The sequence below is a fragment of the Zootoca vivipara genome, chromosome 6, assembly GCF_963506605.1.
Source record: "Zootoca vivipara chromosome 6, rZooViv1.1, whole genome shotgun sequence".
NCBI lineage: Eukaryota > Metazoa > Chordata > Lepidosauria > Squamata > Lacertidae > Zootoca > Zootoca vivipara.
Window position 1 is genome coordinate 35698895 of NC_083281.1, and position 20834 is coordinate 35719728.

At 45.7% G+C, this 20834-nt stretch overlaps 1 protein-coding gene across 2 annotated transcripts in view; it reads right to left on the reverse strand.

Moving 5' to 3' along the window:
• Positions 1 to 20834, reverse strand: part of CNKSR1 (connector enhancer of kinase suppressor of Ras 1) — a 37730-nt gene that overhangs the window by 9656 nt on the left and 7240 nt on the right. Inside the window, exons 5-14 of one of the 2 annotated variants that reach the window (XM_035118981.2) lie at positions 17254 to 17295; positions 16058 to 16177; positions 14620 to 14679; positions 13637 to 13708; positions 11900 to 12034; positions 10067 to 10152; positions 5879 to 6000; positions 2928 to 3103; positions 2249 to 2279; positions 222 to 394 (exon numbers count right to left, since the gene is read on the reverse strand). In XM_035118981.2, coding sequence (XP_034974872.2) covers positions 222 to 394; positions 2249 to 2279; positions 2928 to 3103; positions 5879 to 6000; positions 10067 to 10152; positions 11900 to 12034; positions 13637 to 13708; positions 14620 to 14679; positions 16058 to 16177; positions 17254 to 17295 — 1017 coding nt within the window. The remainder of the gene's footprint in view (positions 1 to 221; positions 395 to 2248; positions 2280 to 2927; positions 3104 to 5878; positions 6001 to 10066; positions 10153 to 11899; positions 12035 to 13636; positions 13709 to 14619; positions 14680 to 16057; positions 16178 to 17253; positions 17296 to 20834) is intronic. The other variant, XM_035118982.2, reaches the window with a different exon arrangement.

Consider the following 20834-nt stretch of genomic DNA (forward strand, 5'->3'; position numbering starts at 1 on the left):
CTGGTATGAACAAAAAGACAGAAGTTGCTCCTCATATACAAGTTCAAATATGTGTGGACTATTCCATTCTAATTCAAATGGGGGGAGGAGGAGTAGATTAACAGCTAAATAATGCTTGAATATGGGCAGGTGCTCTGTTGAGACAACAACAACAACAAACAGGGCTACCCTTTAGTGATCCATGACTCTCTGAAATACTTAGCGACCTGGGATGCACTCACGTTGGGGTTGCTGTACCAGTAGAGGGCTTGACCCTTCAGCACGAACCAGAACCGCTTCCATTTCTGGGCCATGAAGCCCCCATGGTCTTTCTTCTTAAGGAGCCAACCATCACAGTCCACCTGCCCCAGATCCTGGCAGGAGATTCGGCGGCGACTCAGTCGGGTTGCCATTCCTCAACACAAACAAAGGGGGGGGTGTTATTATGACAAAAAGGAAGGACAGGATGCTCAACTCAATTCACTAAAAAAATCAGACTCATAGTATAGTTTGAGATTCTTCCACCATAAGCACTTGTTTTTACTTTTGCTGACTTAAGGAGGCATTTATAGAAGGGCCAAAAGCAACCCATCCTTCTAGGGATGCAGCTTTGCTCACCATAGGTTTAAAGCACATTAATACCACTTGAACAGCCAAGGCTTCCCCTGATGGATCCTGGAAACTGTAGTTTAACTCCCACAGAGCTACAGTTTCCAGCATGATTCTCTGGAGAAAGTCTCGCGCAGGGCCGTCTTTACCCGGGGGTGCAGGCGGTCCGGGGCACCCGGGCACCGAATTCTGGGGGGCACCAGGTGCCTGCCACTGAAGCCACCTAAGCTTTTAACTATCTACCTGTTATGAAATAATAAATAATTTTGATCAAGCTAGAAAAACAAAATACATATATACCTAGGTATTACCGAAATGTATACAGTGGTACCTCTAGTTGCATTCCGCAAAAGTTATGGACTTTCAGCTTATGAACGTGGCTAACCCAGAAATGTTTCCTTCCGGGTTCACCACGCGTGCATGCGCAGAAGCGATCTGTGCACTTTGCACATGTACAGAAGCGCTTGAGCATGCCGCACACATGCATGGCAGTGACGCTCTTAGTTGCGGACTTTTCAGGGTGCAAACGGCACCCCAAAATGGATTAAGTCCGCAACTAGAGGTACCACTGTATCTACTGTTTCACTAAAGGACTTTCGATTTTGTGCACTCCTTTACCAAAGATGCGCCGCGCCAGCACCAGCGCTTGTCATTCACAACAGAGGTGCTTGTCAGACTCAATGTTGCCACTTGTCATTCACAACGGCACCATGCACGCAAAATTAACTCTTACATCAAAATATTATGTTATGTATTGTATTGAGCTGCTTTGCGGCAGCGGGATCAACGGCACCTTTGACACGACTGATGTTTCTCCTAAGTAGGTGCCTAAACAATTCTTATAAGTTTAAGTGTGATGGTGTTGTATACTTAAGTATAAGTGTATTGTAAATAAATAAGCAAATAAAAGAGTTGCAAAATGTTGCAGTGTAGAATGCTCCTCCTCTCCAGGGTTCCAGGTGTCACATTCCCTGCCTTAGGGACCCAGGGGCGGCATGAGAAGGACTCAGATTCAGACATACTGAAATCTGTGTACATGACACTTTACAAAGAACAAGACTGCCAATTTTGAAGCACAACCTCATTCCTTTTCATTATTTCCTTGCTCCCCCTTCTCCTGTTGCTGCTAGAATTATGCTAGACCAGTATTCAGCAACCTGGTGCCCTCCAGTTGGCAGGTCCCTATCTGCAAGGGACTTGGAGGATGACCCTGTAACCTCACAGGCGCTCCAGAATGTGCAGCTGTAGAATCTACCACAGGCCCTTTAAAGATTGCATTCAACTATCTCAAGTGGGCAGGCGCCTCCAGAAGCGAAGGCTCTGCTAGTCTTCATAATCCTTCAGGTAACTCTGGTCCTTGGCTGGGACAACATTCCCCATGCGTGGCTGTATGCAACTCTGGCAATCAGCTGATCAACCACGTGGGCAAACATGGGTCACCTGGTATCATGTCAAGAGACTGACCACCCACCTATCAAACTTGGCCCACTGGGGACATAAAAGTTCCCCTCTTCCCTTGTCTGGTGAATGGTGGCACACAAAAAATAACTGTTCTCCTCCTCCTTCTAACCAGGATATATTTATGGACATGTTACGCAGCTTTAGCATAGGCTGAAATGCTTGCAATATTGAAGGATGAACTGATGTTTCCGGTACTCACCTTTTTGCTTTCGTCGATATTCAACACTGCCCTGAAAGGATTAGAGAGGGAGAAAAGCAATTTATCAGGATCTGCAAGAATGGCTGAGTGTTCCTGTTGATGGTGCTAGCCATCCCACATCACAATAATAAGTGAGTGGGGGAAATTACACTACAATTCAGCAGAAACACAAACTCACACTTTTACCATTTGTTTAAGACTGTTTCGGGGGGGAACCTCACCAAATAGCAGCATTTGTTAAGAAATCACAGGATTGATATGGATTGTGGCTAACATGTCTATGTAGTTTTAAAAACTAGCAGTGGGAGTGCACTGGATGCGGTAAATTGAACATGCCCTTAGACTTCCCAATGATCAACCATCTATCCCACACTTTTTATGCAGTTCCCTGTTACTTTTCTAGCCACAAACACCTGTTCCGTTTGTAAAGTGAATTTCTTGCACCAGAGCAAGAGGGAGCTTTAATCCACTTTAATTGCGGAAACCCAAATTTACAGTATGTGACTGAATCGCTCCTGCAAAATGCTGACAGTCTGGAGTCAATGCTGGGATTGGTCCTGCTGAATTAGTTTACATTTTTGTTTCTGTTGCACTAGCCATTCAGGGAGGCCTTTTTAGACCTGAAGCCAAAGGGTCTAAATAAAACCTAGAAATAAGCAATACACAATGCAACTCTCACCTCTTTGGAAGAACCTGCAGGTCCCAGCCCTCTGATTCCTCTGACAAACCCATTCTCAGGGGTTGTGGAGTCTTCCGATTCAAGTTCCAAGGTACTGGGTCTGGCAGGGGTAACAGCATCAGGGGATCTGGATCCTTCAAGGCTCTCACCTTCCAGCACAGGTTCAGCAAATGCACCTGGAAGAATAAGTCAAAAACCCAAACCAAAGCTCATTAATTAATCAGTCTGGAAAAAATTTCATACCAGAAGGATTTATTTGTTCATTAGATATTTTAAAATATCTAATGGGTACATGTCCTCAGCAAGTCAGTTTGCAACAATTATAAATCACCAATACCATAATAGCATAGCAGCAAACAATATTCTGAAGTTCTAAACTATGAAAACAACCCCGATCTATGAGGGGCTCCACTTGAGCCTGGTACAGAATGTTGCAGCATAACTACTGACTGAGAGGAGTGAGATCCTGTCTACATGTAACATGTTAATTCAGACACTTGACTGGCAATTTGTTACCGGGAACAAGTTCACGTTGTTACTATTAGTATATAAAGTCCTTAACAGCTTGGGACCAGCTTACTTGGAAGATCACCTTACCCTATGTATGCCCACATGAACACTTTGCCCCGTGGAACTTGTACAATTCCCACATGATGTTCAATCTGCACTTGAAAAACACCAATCTAACTATAGTGGTACCTCGGTTTATGAACACAATTGGTTCCGGAAGTCTGTTCATAAACTGAAGCGTTCATAAACTGAAGCGAACTTTCCCATTGAAAGTAATGGAAAGTGGATTAATCTGTTCCAGACGGTCCGCGGAGTACTTAAACTGAAGCGTTCATAAACTGAAGCAAACTTTCCCATTGAAAGTAATAGAAAGTGGATTAATCCGTTCCAGACGGGTCCACGGAGTACTCAACCTGAAGCGTACTTAACCCGAAGCATGTGTGTAATTGGTTCCGGAAGTCTGTTCATAAACTGAAGCGTTCATAAACTGAAGTGAACTTTCCCATTGAAAGTAATGGAAAGTGAATTAATCCGTTCCAGATGGGTCTGCGGCGTTCATAAACCGAAAATTCGTAAACCGAGGTGTTCATAAACCGAGGTTCCACTGTATTACACACTGGAACTCCCTGCCCATTGACATTAAGCAGGCATTTTGTTCCTTTCAGTGCCTGCTAAAAATGTTTGTTTAGGCAAGTCTACCCTGACATGTAAAGGTGACATGTACAAGTGAAACTCGGAAAATTAGAATATCGTCGAAAAGTGATTTCAGTAATGCAACTTATTATTTTTTTATTTTAATTTTAATTTTTACAAATGCTTTCTTTTGGAAATTCCACAGTAATAAAACAAATAGTTACAATAATACAAAAATAAGCATCGCTATTACATTTCATTAATTACATTCCATATATAATTGACCCACCTAATGACAAATAATTACAATTACAACAAATAAAGGCTTGACATATCTTGCTTTGCATGTCATGCATCTATCTCATATATTGGTTTCACCTTTTAAGTTGCATTACTGAAATAAACACTTTGACGATATTCTAATTTTCCAAGTTTCACCTGTATTCTAATTTTAGTTCATAATATTTTTAACACCACTGATCTTATTCATATTTTGATCTTTTTTTTCTGAAAAAAAATTGTCTTTAACTTTTATTTTTATTGACAATTTTCAATGTATATCTTATATTCTTTGTAAACTGCTTACTTGAAATTATTCACTATACAGTATAAATAAAATATACAGCCTCAAATGCTGAACTCAAAGTTTGGGCAGGTTTGTGTACAGCTATAAGCCAACCTCCAGAGCCTCAAACCAGCCTTTGTCAAGCTGGCACCCTCCAAGTGGTGGCTGGGGCAGATTTGAGTTAAACCCTTTAGAGTGAAGGTTGCTCTAAATGGTTTGGAACCAGGTTAACACCACAGCCTTAAATTAGGCCTGGGAACAAATAGACAATTTAAACGGGAACAGAATAGGTGTAATGCGGTCTGAATGCCTAACTCCAACAAGCATTCTAGCTGCCGCATTCTGCACCAGTTGTCATTTCCAGACCATCTTCGTTGTGAGTAGTGTGCATGACAGCAATCTAGCCTGGATGTAAGCAAAGCACGCCTAACTGAGGCCTCTATTCTCTAGAGAAGGCCACAGGTGATGAGTCAGCACAAGGTGATTAAAAGCTTTGTTAAAAATGATCAAATGGTGAGAGGACTGCAGCCCAGTGGCAGAACAGCTGCTCTGCATGCAGAAAGTCCCTTGTTGAGTACCTAGATCAGTGTTTCCCAAGCTTGGGTCTCCAGCTGTTTTTGGACTACAACTCCCATCACCCCTAGCTAGCAAGACCAATGGTCAGGCATGATGGGAGTTGTAGTCCAAAAACAGCTGGAGACCAGCGTATGGGAAACACTGACCTAGATTATCCAGCAGGACAGCAAATGTCCCCTGTCCGAAGTCCCAGAGAGTCACAGCCAGTCAGTGAGACAATGCTATGCTCTTGCTCCATGTAAGGCATCTTCCTACCTGCCATCATCCCTGAGCGCTGGCTAGGCTGGCTGTGACCAATAGGAGATGGAGTCCAGCATCAGTTGCTATGCCACAGGCTCCCCATGCCAGAGGCTCTTCACACCCCAGCAGAAAGGTGTGACCAGCTGGGGAAATGGCCTCCGCCCTTCCTGCACACGTGGGACAGAGGGAGCGGCATCATATGAACCCACATTCTCTTTTACCTCAAGCTCCCTCACAGGATTGTTGTGGGAATAACAGGGGAGTTGTGGGGGAATAATAAAAAAGGACAGCTCTGAGCTCCTTGGAGGAAAGGTGGGTTTAAACTAAAATGTAACAAACACACAAAATAATTAAATTTAAAAGAGTCCAAGAAGTCACGGCAACATGCAGCTCCCCACCATCAGCAAGCCAATGTCCAAATCCTTACCTGCCCCAGAAGGTTCTTCTAGCGAGCCGTCCGGATGCCATGAATTGGTTGCTTCCTGCTCTTCTTCATCAGCAGGAAGACCTAGAAGAAAATCTGGTCTCCCATCCACCTCAGCAGCCATGCTTTTAAAGGAGAAAAGAAAGAAAAGAAACAAACTTGGAGCTCTATCTTTCATAGCAGCTGTGCACTGTTTACCAGGACTTCAGATTCCAGTTGTCTGGCACTTCAGCCACAAGAAGGAGTCCAGCAAATGCCGATTCGGCAGCAAAACAGACAGCTACAGAGCTGGATGTTTGCCCGTGCCTTCCCCCTTGTCCTTCTTCCCTTAACACCACACCTTGAGAGATCTTGGCTCTCCATCACACACATACAGCTCTTCTCCCTAACCACCAGAAATCTAGGACAGGCAGAATCACTAGATTCCAATGCAATTTGCAGTAGATCAGTCATTGTTTTGTTTTGTTTTGTTTTACAGCCATTTGCTTAAAACAGCAAAAACAGCAAAAGCCTTTTTCTTCCAAATTAGGTTACTGAAAGGAAGAACATTTGAGGGTGGGGGAACCAGGAGTAGATTCATGGGTGAGAACTAAGATTAGTTCTGGTCCCGAAAAGAAATTCTTGAGCAGTGTGTATGCACTCTGAAGCATTACAATCCTTAATTCTCTCAAGGTTCTAGTAAAATTCAAACAAGAATGGATATGCCCAGTGCTTTTTTTTTTCTGGGGGGGACACAGGGGTACGCATACCCCTAAACATTTTGTGCATCTTTGTCCTTTTTTCCCTTTTACTGTATTTATTTTTCCCGATTTAAACTATAAACTGGTGATTTTCTTGAGTCAAAATGAGAGTGCCCCTAAATATTTTTTTTAGAAAAAAAAGCACTGGTTATGCCTGAGATAGAATCATAGAACTGTAGCGTTGGAAGGTACCCCCAATGGTCATCTATCCCAACCCTGTGCAATGCAAAAATCTCAGCTAAAGCATCCATGACAGATGACCATCAACCTCTGCTTAAAAATCTCCAAGGAAGGAGAGTCCACCACCTTCCAAGGGAGTCTATTCCACTGTCAAACAGCTCTTACTGTCAGAAAGCTCAGAATCTCCTTTCTTGTAACTTGAAGTCATTGGTTCGAGTCCTACCCTCTAGGGCAGGAGAAAACAAGCCTGCTCCATCTTCCATGCAATAGCTCTTAAGATAGCCCTCCCCGCAGCATGAGATCACAAAGGGATTTTCTAAGTACCTCTGCCCCTAGTTTCTGCTGAGCGAGTGGCCAAGAGGATGGAAAATATTTTATTCTTGGGAAGTTTAAACTTGGTCAGACCTTGGTTTGCGTAACAGGAAGGGGGAAAGGTCACTAATTTATTCAAGAGATACTCCATCTGCGCGTTGAACCAGAGAATGCCCCCTCTCTGGGCAAGTTCAAGCATGACCCTTTGCAGTTTCGTTCCCACTGAAAGTATGAGTACAGTGTGACATCATCAGAACTCACTGAGTTGCAGATTTTGTTACAGCTTCTAAGTCAAGTCCACAGAACCCTGGGGGTAAACCAGTGAAGCTGAAGAAGTTGGGAGATTCAGGACAGGAAATGAAGGGCATCCTCACAAAATGTTTATTTATACAGAACTAGTGGTTTTCAGCCCGTTCAATAACGGGCGCTAGAATCCTGGGGTTCGGAGAAGCGCTTGCGCAGCGCTTCTCCGAACCCTGGGACCTGTCCTTGCTGTCGGCGGCAGGGGGACAGGAACGGAGGAGGAGAAAGCGCTGCTTTTTCCTTCTCCGTTCCTCTCCCGCAGCCGCCGACAGGAAGCAGATATCCCAGGGTTCGGAGAAGCGCTTGCGCAGCGCTTCTCCGAACCCTGGGACCCGTCCTTGCTGTCGGCGGCAGGGGGACAGGAACGGAGGAGAAAGCGCTGCTTTCTCCTTCTCCGTTCCTCTCCCGCAGCCGCCGACAGGAAGCAGACATCCCAGGGTTCGGAGAAGCGCTTGCGCAGCGCTTCTCCGAACCCTGGGACCCGTCCTTGCTGTCGGCGGCAGGGGGACAGGAACGGAGGAGGAGAAAGCGCTGCTTTCTCCTTCTCCGTTCCTCTCCCGCAGCCGCCGACAGGAAGCAGACATCCCAGGGTTCGGAGAAGCGCTTGCGCAGCGCTTCTCCGAACCCTGGGACCCGTCCTTGCTGTCGGCAGCAGGGGGACAGGAACGGAGGAGGAGAAAGCGCTGCTTTCTCCTTCTCCGTTCCTCTCCCGCAGCCGCCGACAGGAAGCAGACATCCCAGGGTTCGGAGAAGCGCTTGCGCAGCGCTTCTCCGAACCCTGGGACCCGTCCTTGCTGTCGGCGGCAGGGGGACAGGAACGGAGGAGGAGAAAGCGGCGCTTTCTCCTCCTTCCTTCCTCTCCCCCAGCCGCCGACAGGAAGGACGCGCGCACTCTCCCCCCCCCCGCCTCCTCCAACCGCCGCTCCTCACGGCCAGGGAGGGTTGTGAGGAGGCCTTCGCCGGCCTCCACCCCGGCGGGAGCGGCGGTTGGAGGAGGCAGAGTGGGGTGAGAGTGCGCGCGCGCAGTCTCTGCTGTCCAATCCCTGTATCCCTGGGGCACATGCGCAGTGACCCAGGGACACACGGGACATCTGGACGCAGGGACAACATGGACATTATTATATAGGATTTGCTCCCATGGGATGCAGTGATGACCCACCAGCCTAGGGCACTTCTGGAGTGTCACTGTTTTGGGGCGGCATTTGATCACATACTAGCAAATTCAAGATGAGTATTTAAAGCTGATTCGCACAGCAAACTTGCTGCCACCCCCCCAATAAAAAAAATTCACACTTTCTGTGATAGGGAAAGCAATCCTTGATGGACCAGACCCACAGTTCACATGTCAACATATTTTTTCCCCCAAAGGTGGCCTTTGGATTACAATCTATCTTCTCTTCATACCCTGGAAAGCTGTCTTACACTGGGACCACTGATCTGCCTGGCTCAACACTCCCAGCTCCAGTAGTCAAGGGCAAGATGCTTTCAGAGTCTGAGTTGGGACCATGGCTGACATCATCTCCTCCTCTGCTATCATAAGACCAAATGCACACCTCATCTATTTGAAGCCCACAGGAAGAAAAATGAAGGCGATAGCACTCTTCCACTGTGGCTCCCCAGCAGCTGGTACTCAAGAGCAGGGATGGAGGAGGAGGAATTTGATTCAGTATGCATGGGCCTCTTGATCTCAGGGCCATGGGTTCGAGCCCCATGTTGGGCGAAAATATTCCTGCGTTTCAGGGGGTTGGACTAGGTGACCCTTGTCCTCCCTTCCAGCTCTATGATTCTATGTCTGGAGGGAGATTTAAAATGGCAGCTCCAAGCTATCTAGTGCTTGGGAACAGGGCAGGTGTCAGTGCAGTGGTGGACCCTGCCAAAAGGCTCATCCCCAGGCAGGTGTCCCAGGATGCCAACACCATCCTTGTCACTCAACAAAGATTAGGAGCACTTCATGAAGACCTTAATTTGTTTTTGAAACCCTGCATATGGACTCTTTCTTTGCCAATTTCAAACACACACACACACACACACACACACACACACAGAAGCAGATAGATGGGACACAGAGCCTCAAGTAAAGAACCAGAAAGAATAAGTAGACCATACAAAACTGAAGCTAGCCCACTCTTGTTACAAACTGTATGATAAACGTCCTGCATTTATTTTATTTTATTTTATTTTATTTATTTATTTTGTATTTGCAAGCTTGAGTGCACCTAGCACTGACAAAACTCACTGGATTGAGCTTGCAAATTCTCAAACTCAAGCATTTTGCAGTCAGGCAGGAGTTAGCATAACACAGGAAGCTGCCTCATACAGAGTCAAATCAGAAGCCCATCTCGCTCAGTTTTGACTGGCAGTAGCTCAGCTCTCCAAGCTTTCAGGTCAATGTCCCTCTCCGCCCTACCTGGAGATGACAGGGATTGAACCTGGGGCCTTTTGAACTCAAAGCAGATTATCTCTCAGAGCTATGGGCTCTCTCTCTCTCCTGCCCAAATCAACCCCAAATCCATGCCAATGCCTCTCCCTAGCTGTTCCCACTTTGAAACATTCCTCCCAGCATGACTGCCATACTGAGAGTGAGTATGCAAACATCTACGTAGCACAGTAGCGGGCCCGAAACCCTAAAATCCCCAGAAATGCTGGATTCCCTAACCTGGAAGTCGAAGAAGCAAAACTGGTCGCAGACTCATCACTCTGCAAGCTCAGGGTTTCCACAACATCGAACAAACCTCCCAGCACCTATGGAACGAACAGACAAAAGTCACCTATCTGTTACAATCAAGGGGACAGTCTGCACTGTGCCTTCTGTATATTGTTGAGATGATGCTTTCGCCTTTCCATTGGGTCAGAAATCACACTCCAGGGGAGTTGTTTAAAAAAAAAAAAAGCCTGACAAGGACGAGCAAAGATTAGGCACAGATTTATTTGGAAATGTGAGATTACTAAGAGACTCTGGAGAATTTTTTGCTCACTTCAGAATAAGCAACCCATAGCTGCAAAGATACGGTCTAAGGAGGCCACCCCAGCTCTGCTTCATCCAATGCTGAAGACACACCTCTTTACCTGGCCCACCTTCTTTCTGTGATTATAAGTTGTTTTGAACCGTTTCTAATATGGTTACCCGCCCTGGGACCTTAGGTTGAAGGGAGGGAAATAAATAACAATAATAACGGTAATGATGATAAGCAGCAGTAGGTCTGGCTCTAGAAGTTCCCGCCAGGACTTATACAGGGAGTAATCAGATAAACACCCCTTACATAGAATCACAGAATGGTAGAGTTGGAAGGGACCCGAGGGTCATCAAGTCCCAACCCCTTGCAATGCAGGTATCTCAACTAAATCATATGTGACAGGTGCCCCCCCCCATCCTCTGCTTAAAAACTCCATGGAAGGAGAGAGTGCATAACCTCCTTTCCAGGAGTCTCCTATGCCAAACATGGAGGTGGAGTCAGTCCAGGACCCGAGAAGCTGCTAGCTGACGTTCAGTGGTTTATCACATGGGGCAGCTTTACAGAGATCTCAGGAGGTCCTCAGGTGCTTGTTCTAGGGCGGAATAGGGATAATGCCTCTTGCATGGGGGTGCAAAAACCTTTAACTTTCCTGTAGATTGAGTGCTGCCTGCTGTACAATGTAAGAGTCCTGTCCTTTGCTTCGCCCATGTTTGCCTCTGGCCTCACCCACTACTGGGAAGCAGCTCAGGGAAATGTGGCCTTTGGGCTGTTCTAGGCCTCGTTTTAAGAACCTTTTAATGAGGGTGAAAGAGGAGAGCGCAAAATATGGTCTGAAGCTCAACATCAAAAAAACCAAGATCATGGCCACTGGTCCCATCACCTCCTGGCAAATAGAAGGGGAAGAAATGGAGGCAGTGAGAGATTTTACCTTCTTGGGCTCCTTGATCACTGAAGATGGTGACAGCAGTCACGAAATTAAAAGACGCCTGCTTCTTGGGAGGAAAGCAATGACAAACCTAGACAGCATCTTAAAAAGCAGAGACATCACCTTGCCGACAAAGGTCCGTATAGTTAAAGCTATGGTTTTCCCAGTAGTGATGTATGGAAGTGAGAGCTGGACCATAAAGAAGGCTGATCGCCGAAGAATTGATGCTTTTGAATTATGGTGCTGGAGGAGACTGTTGAGAGTCCCATGGACTGCAAGAAGATCAAACCTATCCATTCTTAAGGAAATCAGCCCTGAGTGCTCCCTGGAAGGACAGATCGTGAAGCTGAGGCTCCAATACTTTGGCCACCTCATGAGAAGAGAAGAATCCTTGGAAAAGACCCTGATGTTAGGAAAGATTGAGGGCACTAGGAGAAGGGGACGTCAGAGGACAAGATGGTTGGACAGTGTTCTCGAAGCTACGAACATGAGTTTGACCAAACTGCGGGAGGCAGTGCAAGACAGGAGTGCCTGGCGTGCTATGGTCCATGGGGTCACGAAGAGTCGGACACGACTAAACGACTAAACAACAACAACAGGCCTCGTTTACCTTCTGCTGTAGAGGAGAAGACTCAGGAGAACTGGGAGTCCCTGGGGAAACAAGTGGTATTTTCTTCAGCACCGAAGTCACCTGACTTGACGTCTCAAGAAGCTTTTTCACCAGATTCATCCGCGTCCAGCCCACCTACATGATTGACAGATTGTCTTGCCTTTAATGATATTTTTTAGCTTCAAAGTGCTTTTCGTTAAATTTCACATTTTTTGACATTGTTTTATTTGAAATATTTTTGTATTCATCTATCTACCTACACTATTATTTGGTGAGCCGACGTAGAAAGGCAGTTTACAAATACTGTAAATAAAAATAACAATTGTCAAATAAACTAAGCTAAATGAGGGCTGCAAAATTCAGGGCTTGGGCACATCTTATTTTAACACCGGTGACAGCAGCAGGCTAGCTTAGTCATATGCCTCATCTGCACTAGATATTTAAAGCATTATTATACCACTTTAAACAGTCATGACTTCCCTCAAAGAACCCTCCCTAAGGGTGCTGAGTTGCTAGGAAGCCTCTGCTCCCTCCACAAAGCTAAAATTCCCAGAGTTCCCTGGGGAGAGGGCTTGATTGTTAAACCACACACTGTTAAACTTCAGCAGTGAAACATCATGGGCCAATCCTGCTCCAACACATCAGCACCACTCCCCACCCCGTATCCACTGCCTCAGTTGGCTGCCTCGCAATGCCTAATGATATAGATATGCCTCGCAATGCCTATGCAAAAGCCCTGGGATAAAAACACTGACAGAACTGGCAATATTCATAAACCAGTTTTGTTTTTGTTTTGTTTTTAAAAAAACCATTTCAGTGTGCCAGCATACTCTGCCACTGATCTTAAAGGAATTTCAAAGGGAGTGGGGGGCTCCAGCAGGAAACAGAAGAATTGCAATGCCTGAGGTTTGATCTATTCATTTGGGTCTCAATAGAGATAATAGTTTCCTTTCCCATTCAAGGGTTAGTTAACTCAGCATTGCCAAGTTGGTTGTTTTATCACCTCTTGGGGCTGTTGTAGAGGACCACCCTGCTTATCTTGCACACATTCTAGCTCAAACCAAACTTCCACTATCTGTACTGTTTGCATTCCAGGTCCTTCTCTCCTCTGCTCACTCCACGTGCAACACTAGCCACTCTGCATCTATCCATCTGCAACTGAGGGTTACACTTCATACGCGTGATGTAGGCAACTCTAGCCCCTGAAAGCTTGTGCCACGTTAAAATGCATTAGTCTTAAGATGACAGAAGATTTTTTGTTGATTTTGGCAAGCACTAGGCACTTCAGATTTATTTTTAAAATTGTTACTGACGTGTCACACAATTAAATAACTTTCTATGTACCCTTAGGCTCCCTCACCACCACAATATTTCTGGCTAGAGGCCTGAGCTGCTGCAGTCACCAGTTGCTAGCTGCAAATTTACCTATAGGAGGCAACCAATTGCCATTTTTAAGGAGGTGAAGCACGGATAGCCTATCTTGTCCTCCGCAAATTTGTCTGAAACCTGGATGGCTTTGAAAGAGGATTAGACAAATTCATGGGGGATAAAGGCATCAACAGCTACTAGCCACGATGGCTATGCTCTGCCTCCATGACTTTCTATCACTACTACCAAACCCACATCAAAACAAGACGAGGCAGTCAAGCAGCAGCGTGGCAGGAGGAAAATTTGAGCCTGGCATTAATGAAGACCCCATCAGCCACGGAGCCAAATGAGGAAGAGGCCCACACTTACCACCACCTGGTTGTTGACTTGCACTATCTCGTCCCCTGGAAGGATCCCGCTGCTGCAGTGCTCAGCCGGGGACTGGAAAGCAGCAAGGAGCAACACGTGCAACAAACAAACAAACAAACAAACAAGGTCAAGATCTCCTTTGCTGGAAGGGAGAAGGAGGCAACTTGGACACTCTCACTCTTTGACAAATCCAAGTAAGCAGCTTTCTTGGACAGTGAAAGTTAAGACTGGGGGAGGGCTGGGGAGTTGCTGCAGAGGGGATTAAGTATTAACTTCAAGCTCTGACCTTTGGGGTAATTCCTGCTCAGCAAGGAGGCAAAGGAATGAAGAAACTAGCTGGGCTGAACAGTGCGCTTGCACATACACACACACACACACGCCAAGGTTTTGGCCAAGCTTCAGATGACGCAGAGTCACACTGGGGGGGGGGAGGTGGAGGGGAGAGAAAGCAAAGCAGGTGGGCTAAGCCATGTTCTGCCTGGCATGATCTGAGGAAGAAATATGAGCTCCCCCACCTCTAGATGAGTTGCTAGATTTCCCACACAGGCTCATTTCAGAGACCTGAAGTCACTGTGGTGGGGCAGGGCAGGGCACTATTTTAGGACCTAAGTTAATGCTCCCTTCTTCCCTATGGGAAAACCCAGAGTGTGTTTCCAGGCGACCTGCTTAAGCATTCATCCCGATTTGTTGCGGGGAGATGAGGTGATGCTATATAATGAGCATTTATGCCAGTTGGTTCACAAGGAGGACAGATGACATTGCAGCAAAGCAAGTGTTTATCCCAGACTTTCCAGTGCATTTCCCTTAGCATGAAAAATCTGAGGTTTCAGGGAAGCAAGTTTGTTGTGCAAGGCCTCCCGCAGTCAACTATAATTGTGCATCTTCAATTTGCCAGCATGAAACCGAATCCCTGTGAAATATAGTGACAGTCTGGGAATGCCCCTAAGACACAAATAACCCCCTGTATCTTCTTTCTGACTCACCTCTGGGGCAGTTCCCGATATGAAATGGAGACAGGTGGGCGAGGACTTAATCTCAATGCCCTGAAGAGGAAAAGATATAGTAGACACAGTTACTGAGATGGTGGCAGAAGAGATCTTAGCTCAGTAAAAGAGCATTAACTAGGCACACAAAAGTTGCCTGGTTCAGTTCCCAGCAATGCCAGGTTGGGCTGGGAAAGACCCATATCTGAGGCTTTGGAGACCCATAAATATTCACATATTTATCTGATATCCCACCTTTCCTCCATGAAGTTCGAGGTGGCATACATGGTTTTCCCACTCCCCATTTTCATCCACACAGCAACCCCTGAAGTAGGCTAAGTTAAAAGACAGTAACTGGCCCAAGGTCACCCAATGAGCTTCATGGCCGAGTAGTGATTTGAACCCTGGTTTCCCAGCTTCTGGACAGGACCGTAGCCTGACTCAGTATAAGGCATCTTGATATATCAGCAGAATAAGAGTTGTAGTTCAGCAGCAGAGCACCTGCTTTTGCATGCAGAAGTTTGCAGGTGAAATCCCCAGTATCTCTGGTTAAAAGGATCACTTTGCATAATAGACAATGATGGGCTTAACTGACTAGAAGCCTGTCTTGGGGGGGGGGCAGATGGCATGAGCCCTGGGGTTTTTGCAGTGGCACCCAGATCTCCTGTCCTTTCCTCTCTATAATCTTTGTTTTGTTCTGTTTAGAAACCCCCGTTGTTTACCGGGCGGCTAGGTGTGCTTAGAGCACAGTAACAGTGAAACTCCAGTTGTCTTAATTTGCCCAGAAGCAATTTTATGTCGTGGGCTCACTGCTTTTAAGTACCCAACAACATCCCTGCCTGACTCTGTTTAAGACAACTTAAAGGAAGGAGGGAGAAGAGCTCATTCATCCTGCCCATGATGAAGGTCAACATTCTTTCAATAAAGGACAATTATTCTGGGGGCTTCCAGGTTGCAGGAGAGGGATCTGACATTTTACTTTGCCAACCCAGCTTTGACAGACATGCATAAACAGGGAAGGCCATACAGCTCAGGGCCAGAGTGCCTACCTTGCATGCAAAAGGTTCTGAGTTCAATTCCTGGCATCTCCAGGTAGGGCTGCGAAAGACTCCCTGCCTGATACCCTCAAGAGGCGCTGCCAGTCAGTATAGATACAGAGCAGCGTGAAATGCTGTTTAGCTGCATCATGTTGCTTTGTGGGACTTTCCCACCCCCTCTGATAGGTAAGTAACTGCTAGTTATTGTGATTGTTATTTATTATTGATTTCCTGCTCCTGTTTCTTATTTCATGTTGGAGCAGTCAAGTACGACATCCGCCTTTATAAGTGCTGAATATACACTTTATAACTGTGGGTGGGGGCTTTGCACTCAGCTCTTTTGCCTGCGAAGGCCTTGCAAAAGAAAAGAAAAGAAAAAGAAAAGAGCCTGCCAGGCTCACCAAACTGTCCTCTGGACCTGCTGCCACAAGTTCCACTGTCTCCAAGATGGCAGTTCGATGCAGGAGTTCAGCTGGACTATAATTCAAGATATGCTCGCAGATTCCTGAGATGTGTCTGCCCTGCAGGGCACAAAGAGGGGAAAACTCATTCTTTTAGAAGAAGCCAGGTGGATTATGAGCCTTCTGACAGAGGTAAGAACAAATGCAATTGGAGGCACAAGATCCTCCTAGATCTTCCCCTACCCCCTGATTTTTTTAAAAATGCATTTGCTAACCGGGAGATTACATGCACACCAAAAATATATAGCACATTTACAGCACTTTCATGGGCATGGCTTCCCCCAAGGAATCCTGGGAACTCACTGAACTACAATTCCCAGGACCCTTAACAAACTGCATTTCCCAGGGTTCTTAGTGAGAATCAACATGCTTTAAATGTATGGTGTGGATGTGACCTGGGCCAGGAAGCATGATGCAGACCTGTCTCCTGCTATTTCCCAAATGGGATAAATATGGTTTTGATGCAGCTTACTCCATCATAAGACTATGCTATTTACCTAGATTATGCCAAGTGTTTAATTTTGAAAGAAAAATAATTGCTCCCAGTTCACTCTCTCCATACTATTCATAATTTTTATAAATCAATAGGTTGTTTCAGGCTTCCACAATCTGGTGCATTCTAGATGTTGTGGGACTCTAACTTCCATCAGCTAGCATGGCCGATGGTCATGGATGATGGGAGTTGCAGTCCAACAACATCTAGAAGGCATCGTTTCAACTACTCTGGTCCTACAGAACGATCTCGTTTAGCTCGTTTTATCTGTATTTAGTAAACAAAAGCAAAACTTTGAAACGGTCAAGCTTGCCTATCATTATATTTATTTGGAGTTGACATGCATTCATCATCCCTAATGAACTTAAGAAATGGGAAATATGCTGTTTCGGAACATTTTCTGCTGTACATCCCTGGTGTGCACAAGTCCAGAACAGAGGCAGTGGACACATTTCTCATGCCAGTAAAACATACTTGGCCATCTGAGGGGGCTTGTGTACTTGACAATGTCCAATTTAGATTAAAGGGACCTGAACCACACACACACACCCCAAAAAATAGCTGTCAGCCCAAGAATTTAAAGCAAGATTCCACCTCAGGTCTCATCTCATAGCGCATTCCATCCACAAATTGCAGTACTTACAATCAGTAAAATCCGGTCCTCCCTCTCAGACAGAGTGCAGTCCTGCAAGTACAAATGCAAAGAAAACCAAGCTAGACTCTTCAAACTATCCCAGAAACAGGTGAGAACTAGGGTCCTTCCAGATAACCTGTTCAGCTGAGCATTCATCCTGATTTATTTGTAGTGAGATTAGACAAGGTTGTTTATTCAATGAGAATCCATTCTTGATTTGTTTATGGGGAGCTCAAATGCTCCTGCATCAAAGGAAGTGTGATCCCACACTTTCCTCTGCATTTACTCATCACTTCGCTTATCATGAAAAGTCTGTTCTTTTTGGAGAAGCAGGTTTGTTGCACAAGTCCTCTCAATCAACAATAACTGGATAGCTTGAATTCGCCAGTATGCGACTGAAACCCACCCAAAGATAGCAACAGCCTGGAAGCAATTGTTCATTCCAAAGCAGCAGGGAGTCTCTCTGAGTGTACCAGTGACCAGGGAAACAAGCTCACCTGCGAAAGTGTAGTACAGATTGCACATTAATTCCCTCCAATGTCTACCCCCGCCAGTTGCTTCATCCACACTCCTAACTCTGGGTGCCTCCAGGCGGTCCTTATCTTGCAGGCCTATACCAGAAACTTAGATTTGCACAATTAAAGTGCTTGGCCCCAAAGGACTTTCTGCAGTTAGGAAAGTGATGGAGAAATGCACCATAATGTGTGGGATGAACAAATGATCAACAGGAAGATGTGTAGACAACACTGCAAGCAAATCAGGATGAATGTCCATTGTCAGATAACTGCCTTGTAAACAAATCAGAAGAAGGCTCAATAAAGGCTGGGCATATTCCAACTACCATGCAAGTTTTGTGCAAACAAAATCAAGGAGGAGCCATGAGAATGGCGGGTAATGGCTGCTAGATCCTAGGTTTGGCTCAGCTTCCTTCTGAGGGTTAGGGATGGATATTTTCCACATTGTGTACCACTGACCATATTCCCTGCAGCATTAAAAACACACACAGGGGAAAAAAGAACACCATTAATGCATTTCAGGGTTTTTTTTGGTGTGAGAGACTAAAACAGCCTTCCAAAATCTGGTGGCCTCCAGATGTTTTGGTATATAACATCCATCAGCCCAATCCAGCACAACTGTAGTTCAAAATACAACCTAGAGGGCACCAGATTGAGGAAAGCTGTACTATAGAGGACAGCTCTGTATTTTCACCTGCTATCCACAACTCAAGGCAAGTCTCATCAAGCTGTGCACACATGACACCTTGAATGTGCACAAGCATGCATATGCATGTATGTGCATTAGAGGCAAGTTGCCCTGAAGGATCTGGCTTTTATCTATGACAGCCAGAAAGATTGCGCAGTCATCAATCATGTGTATTCCACTCGATGGTATGCCAGGATCAAGAAAGATCACACTAGGGCATCTTATCTTCAAACACTGACCTTCCCCCAGTTATTAGGTTCCAAGTAATGCCATGCACACTTCTCAGAGGGAGGTACACATTCCACAAAATGATGTGTTTTGGGATGCAATTATACTGGAGGTAGAATGACTATTTACTGATCTGCTCACCATATGCTGATCCAATGGATTTTAAAATATCCCCTTAGATCCCCCCCCCTTAAAAAAAAGAGAGAGAGAAAGAAAGTGCACTGGTTAGAGTGCTGGACTAGGACCTGGGAGACCAGAGTTAAAAACCCCAACAGCCTCCTCCAAGGAGCCCAAAGTGGCACAAACAGTTCTCCCTCTCCTCATCTCATCCTGACAACAACCCTGTAAGGTAGGCCAGACTGAGAGAGAAATGACTGGCCCAAGATAACCCAGGGAGCTTCACTTCTGAGTGAGGAATTCGAACGTGGGTCTCCCAGGTACTAGTGCAACTCCACTCTAACCACTACACCATACTGGCTCTCATACATGCATCTAGCAAAAGGACAAAATGGAGACAATGCATTATCAGGGACAGGCACCATAATTCTGAGACTGTTCCAGTTAAATAGAGGCAGTTTGAAGATATAACAACCCTGCACTGGAGCACAATTAGAAGGAGTCTTCAGATCTCTTTAAAATACAAACACTAAGTTTTAAAGTCTCTGCCCCCTTCCCCAATCAATACGCACCACCCTCGGGCTCCCAGGCTCACGCCCCAAGTCTCAGTACCAGAGACTGAGATTTCCCAGCAAAAACTAATGACAGGAACCCAACTGCACAAACAAAACAAATAATTGTGGGAAGTGGGGAAGGGGAAAAAGGAAGAGAGTGAAAAGCAAAGTACTAAGAGACACTATGAAAGAAAATGAAATGTTCAGAATACACACATCTAAACCCTACCCTACAGGCTGGAGAAGGTTTGCAGATCACAGCTGAAGGAAGACCTTCTCCCACCACATTCCCAGCTTCCCTTCCCATCTGTCAAAATGAGTTGGCACATTCTTCTTTCCTGGTCATTTGTATGTTTTTTATCTTAAAAGCACTACAGAACGAACAATACAGGCTGCATGCCCACCATATATTTAAAGCACACCCACTCCATGGATCCTGTGAACTGTAATTTACCCTTCACACAGCTACAACTCCCTTACCAAATTACAGCCCCCAGGATTCTTGTGCGTGTGTCTGTGTGTGTGCTTCAAATGTGCTTCAAATGTACAGGGTGTACACAGCCCTAAACAGACACAAACACACCAACATACACACACAACCTTTGCTTCAAAATGCCATAAAATATCATTCACCTGGTAGGGCACCCCTAAAGATCAAATGGTTTTAGTAGAGGTAAAACATTTCCACTTACAATACTACAATGGGATGGGGGGGGGGGAACTCACCTCAAGTTTCTAGCTACTTCTACTTAGATAAAGAAGCCTAATTCTTTAGTTTCTTCTGCAACATGGCACACCTTGCCACACCCCTCCCCTCTCCTCCCAGCTCTTTTAAGAAATCTATAGCATGGAGCTTTTGACAGTTTCTTGCTATTACGACCTTCACACTTTCCTCCCTTTCCTTTCCCATGCTCTCGTCTAGAGCTGGCGGGATTTTCCAGTAGGACCATTTGTCATCAAGTCCCTCCAGCTCATTCCACAGATTCCATCGCAGAAGGTCACACAGAGAAGGAACATTTTACGAAGAAGCTACCTACCGCTGTGCCTACCTGTAAAAGCTTCCCTGAAGAGACTTTCTCTCTGTGTGTCTCCCCTCAGCGCATATGCTTCCTTTCACTGGGCTACATCCAACTGAAAATGGAGATTCCCCAAACTCGGCTATCCAGCCCTGACCCCGATCCCAAAGCGTGACTCACTGGATTATTTCTACAAAAAACAAGTCGCTCCCTCACCCCCGTCCAGTTTTGTTTACCTCCCTCTTCTCGGTCTCACTCCTCCCACCCATTTCTGGTCAGCTGCCATTTCCCTCAGTTCATTCAAGTTCAGAATAGGGTGTCTCATCCTCTGTCAGCCAACAATGAGCCACAGAGCTTGGCACCCTACAATCCACAGATGGATGGCCTCTCTGACCCAAACATGGGGGCGACCATCTTTCTGGAGCAGTGTACCTTTAAAGTACACTCAAAACACGTTCTTTCTCTAAAAGAA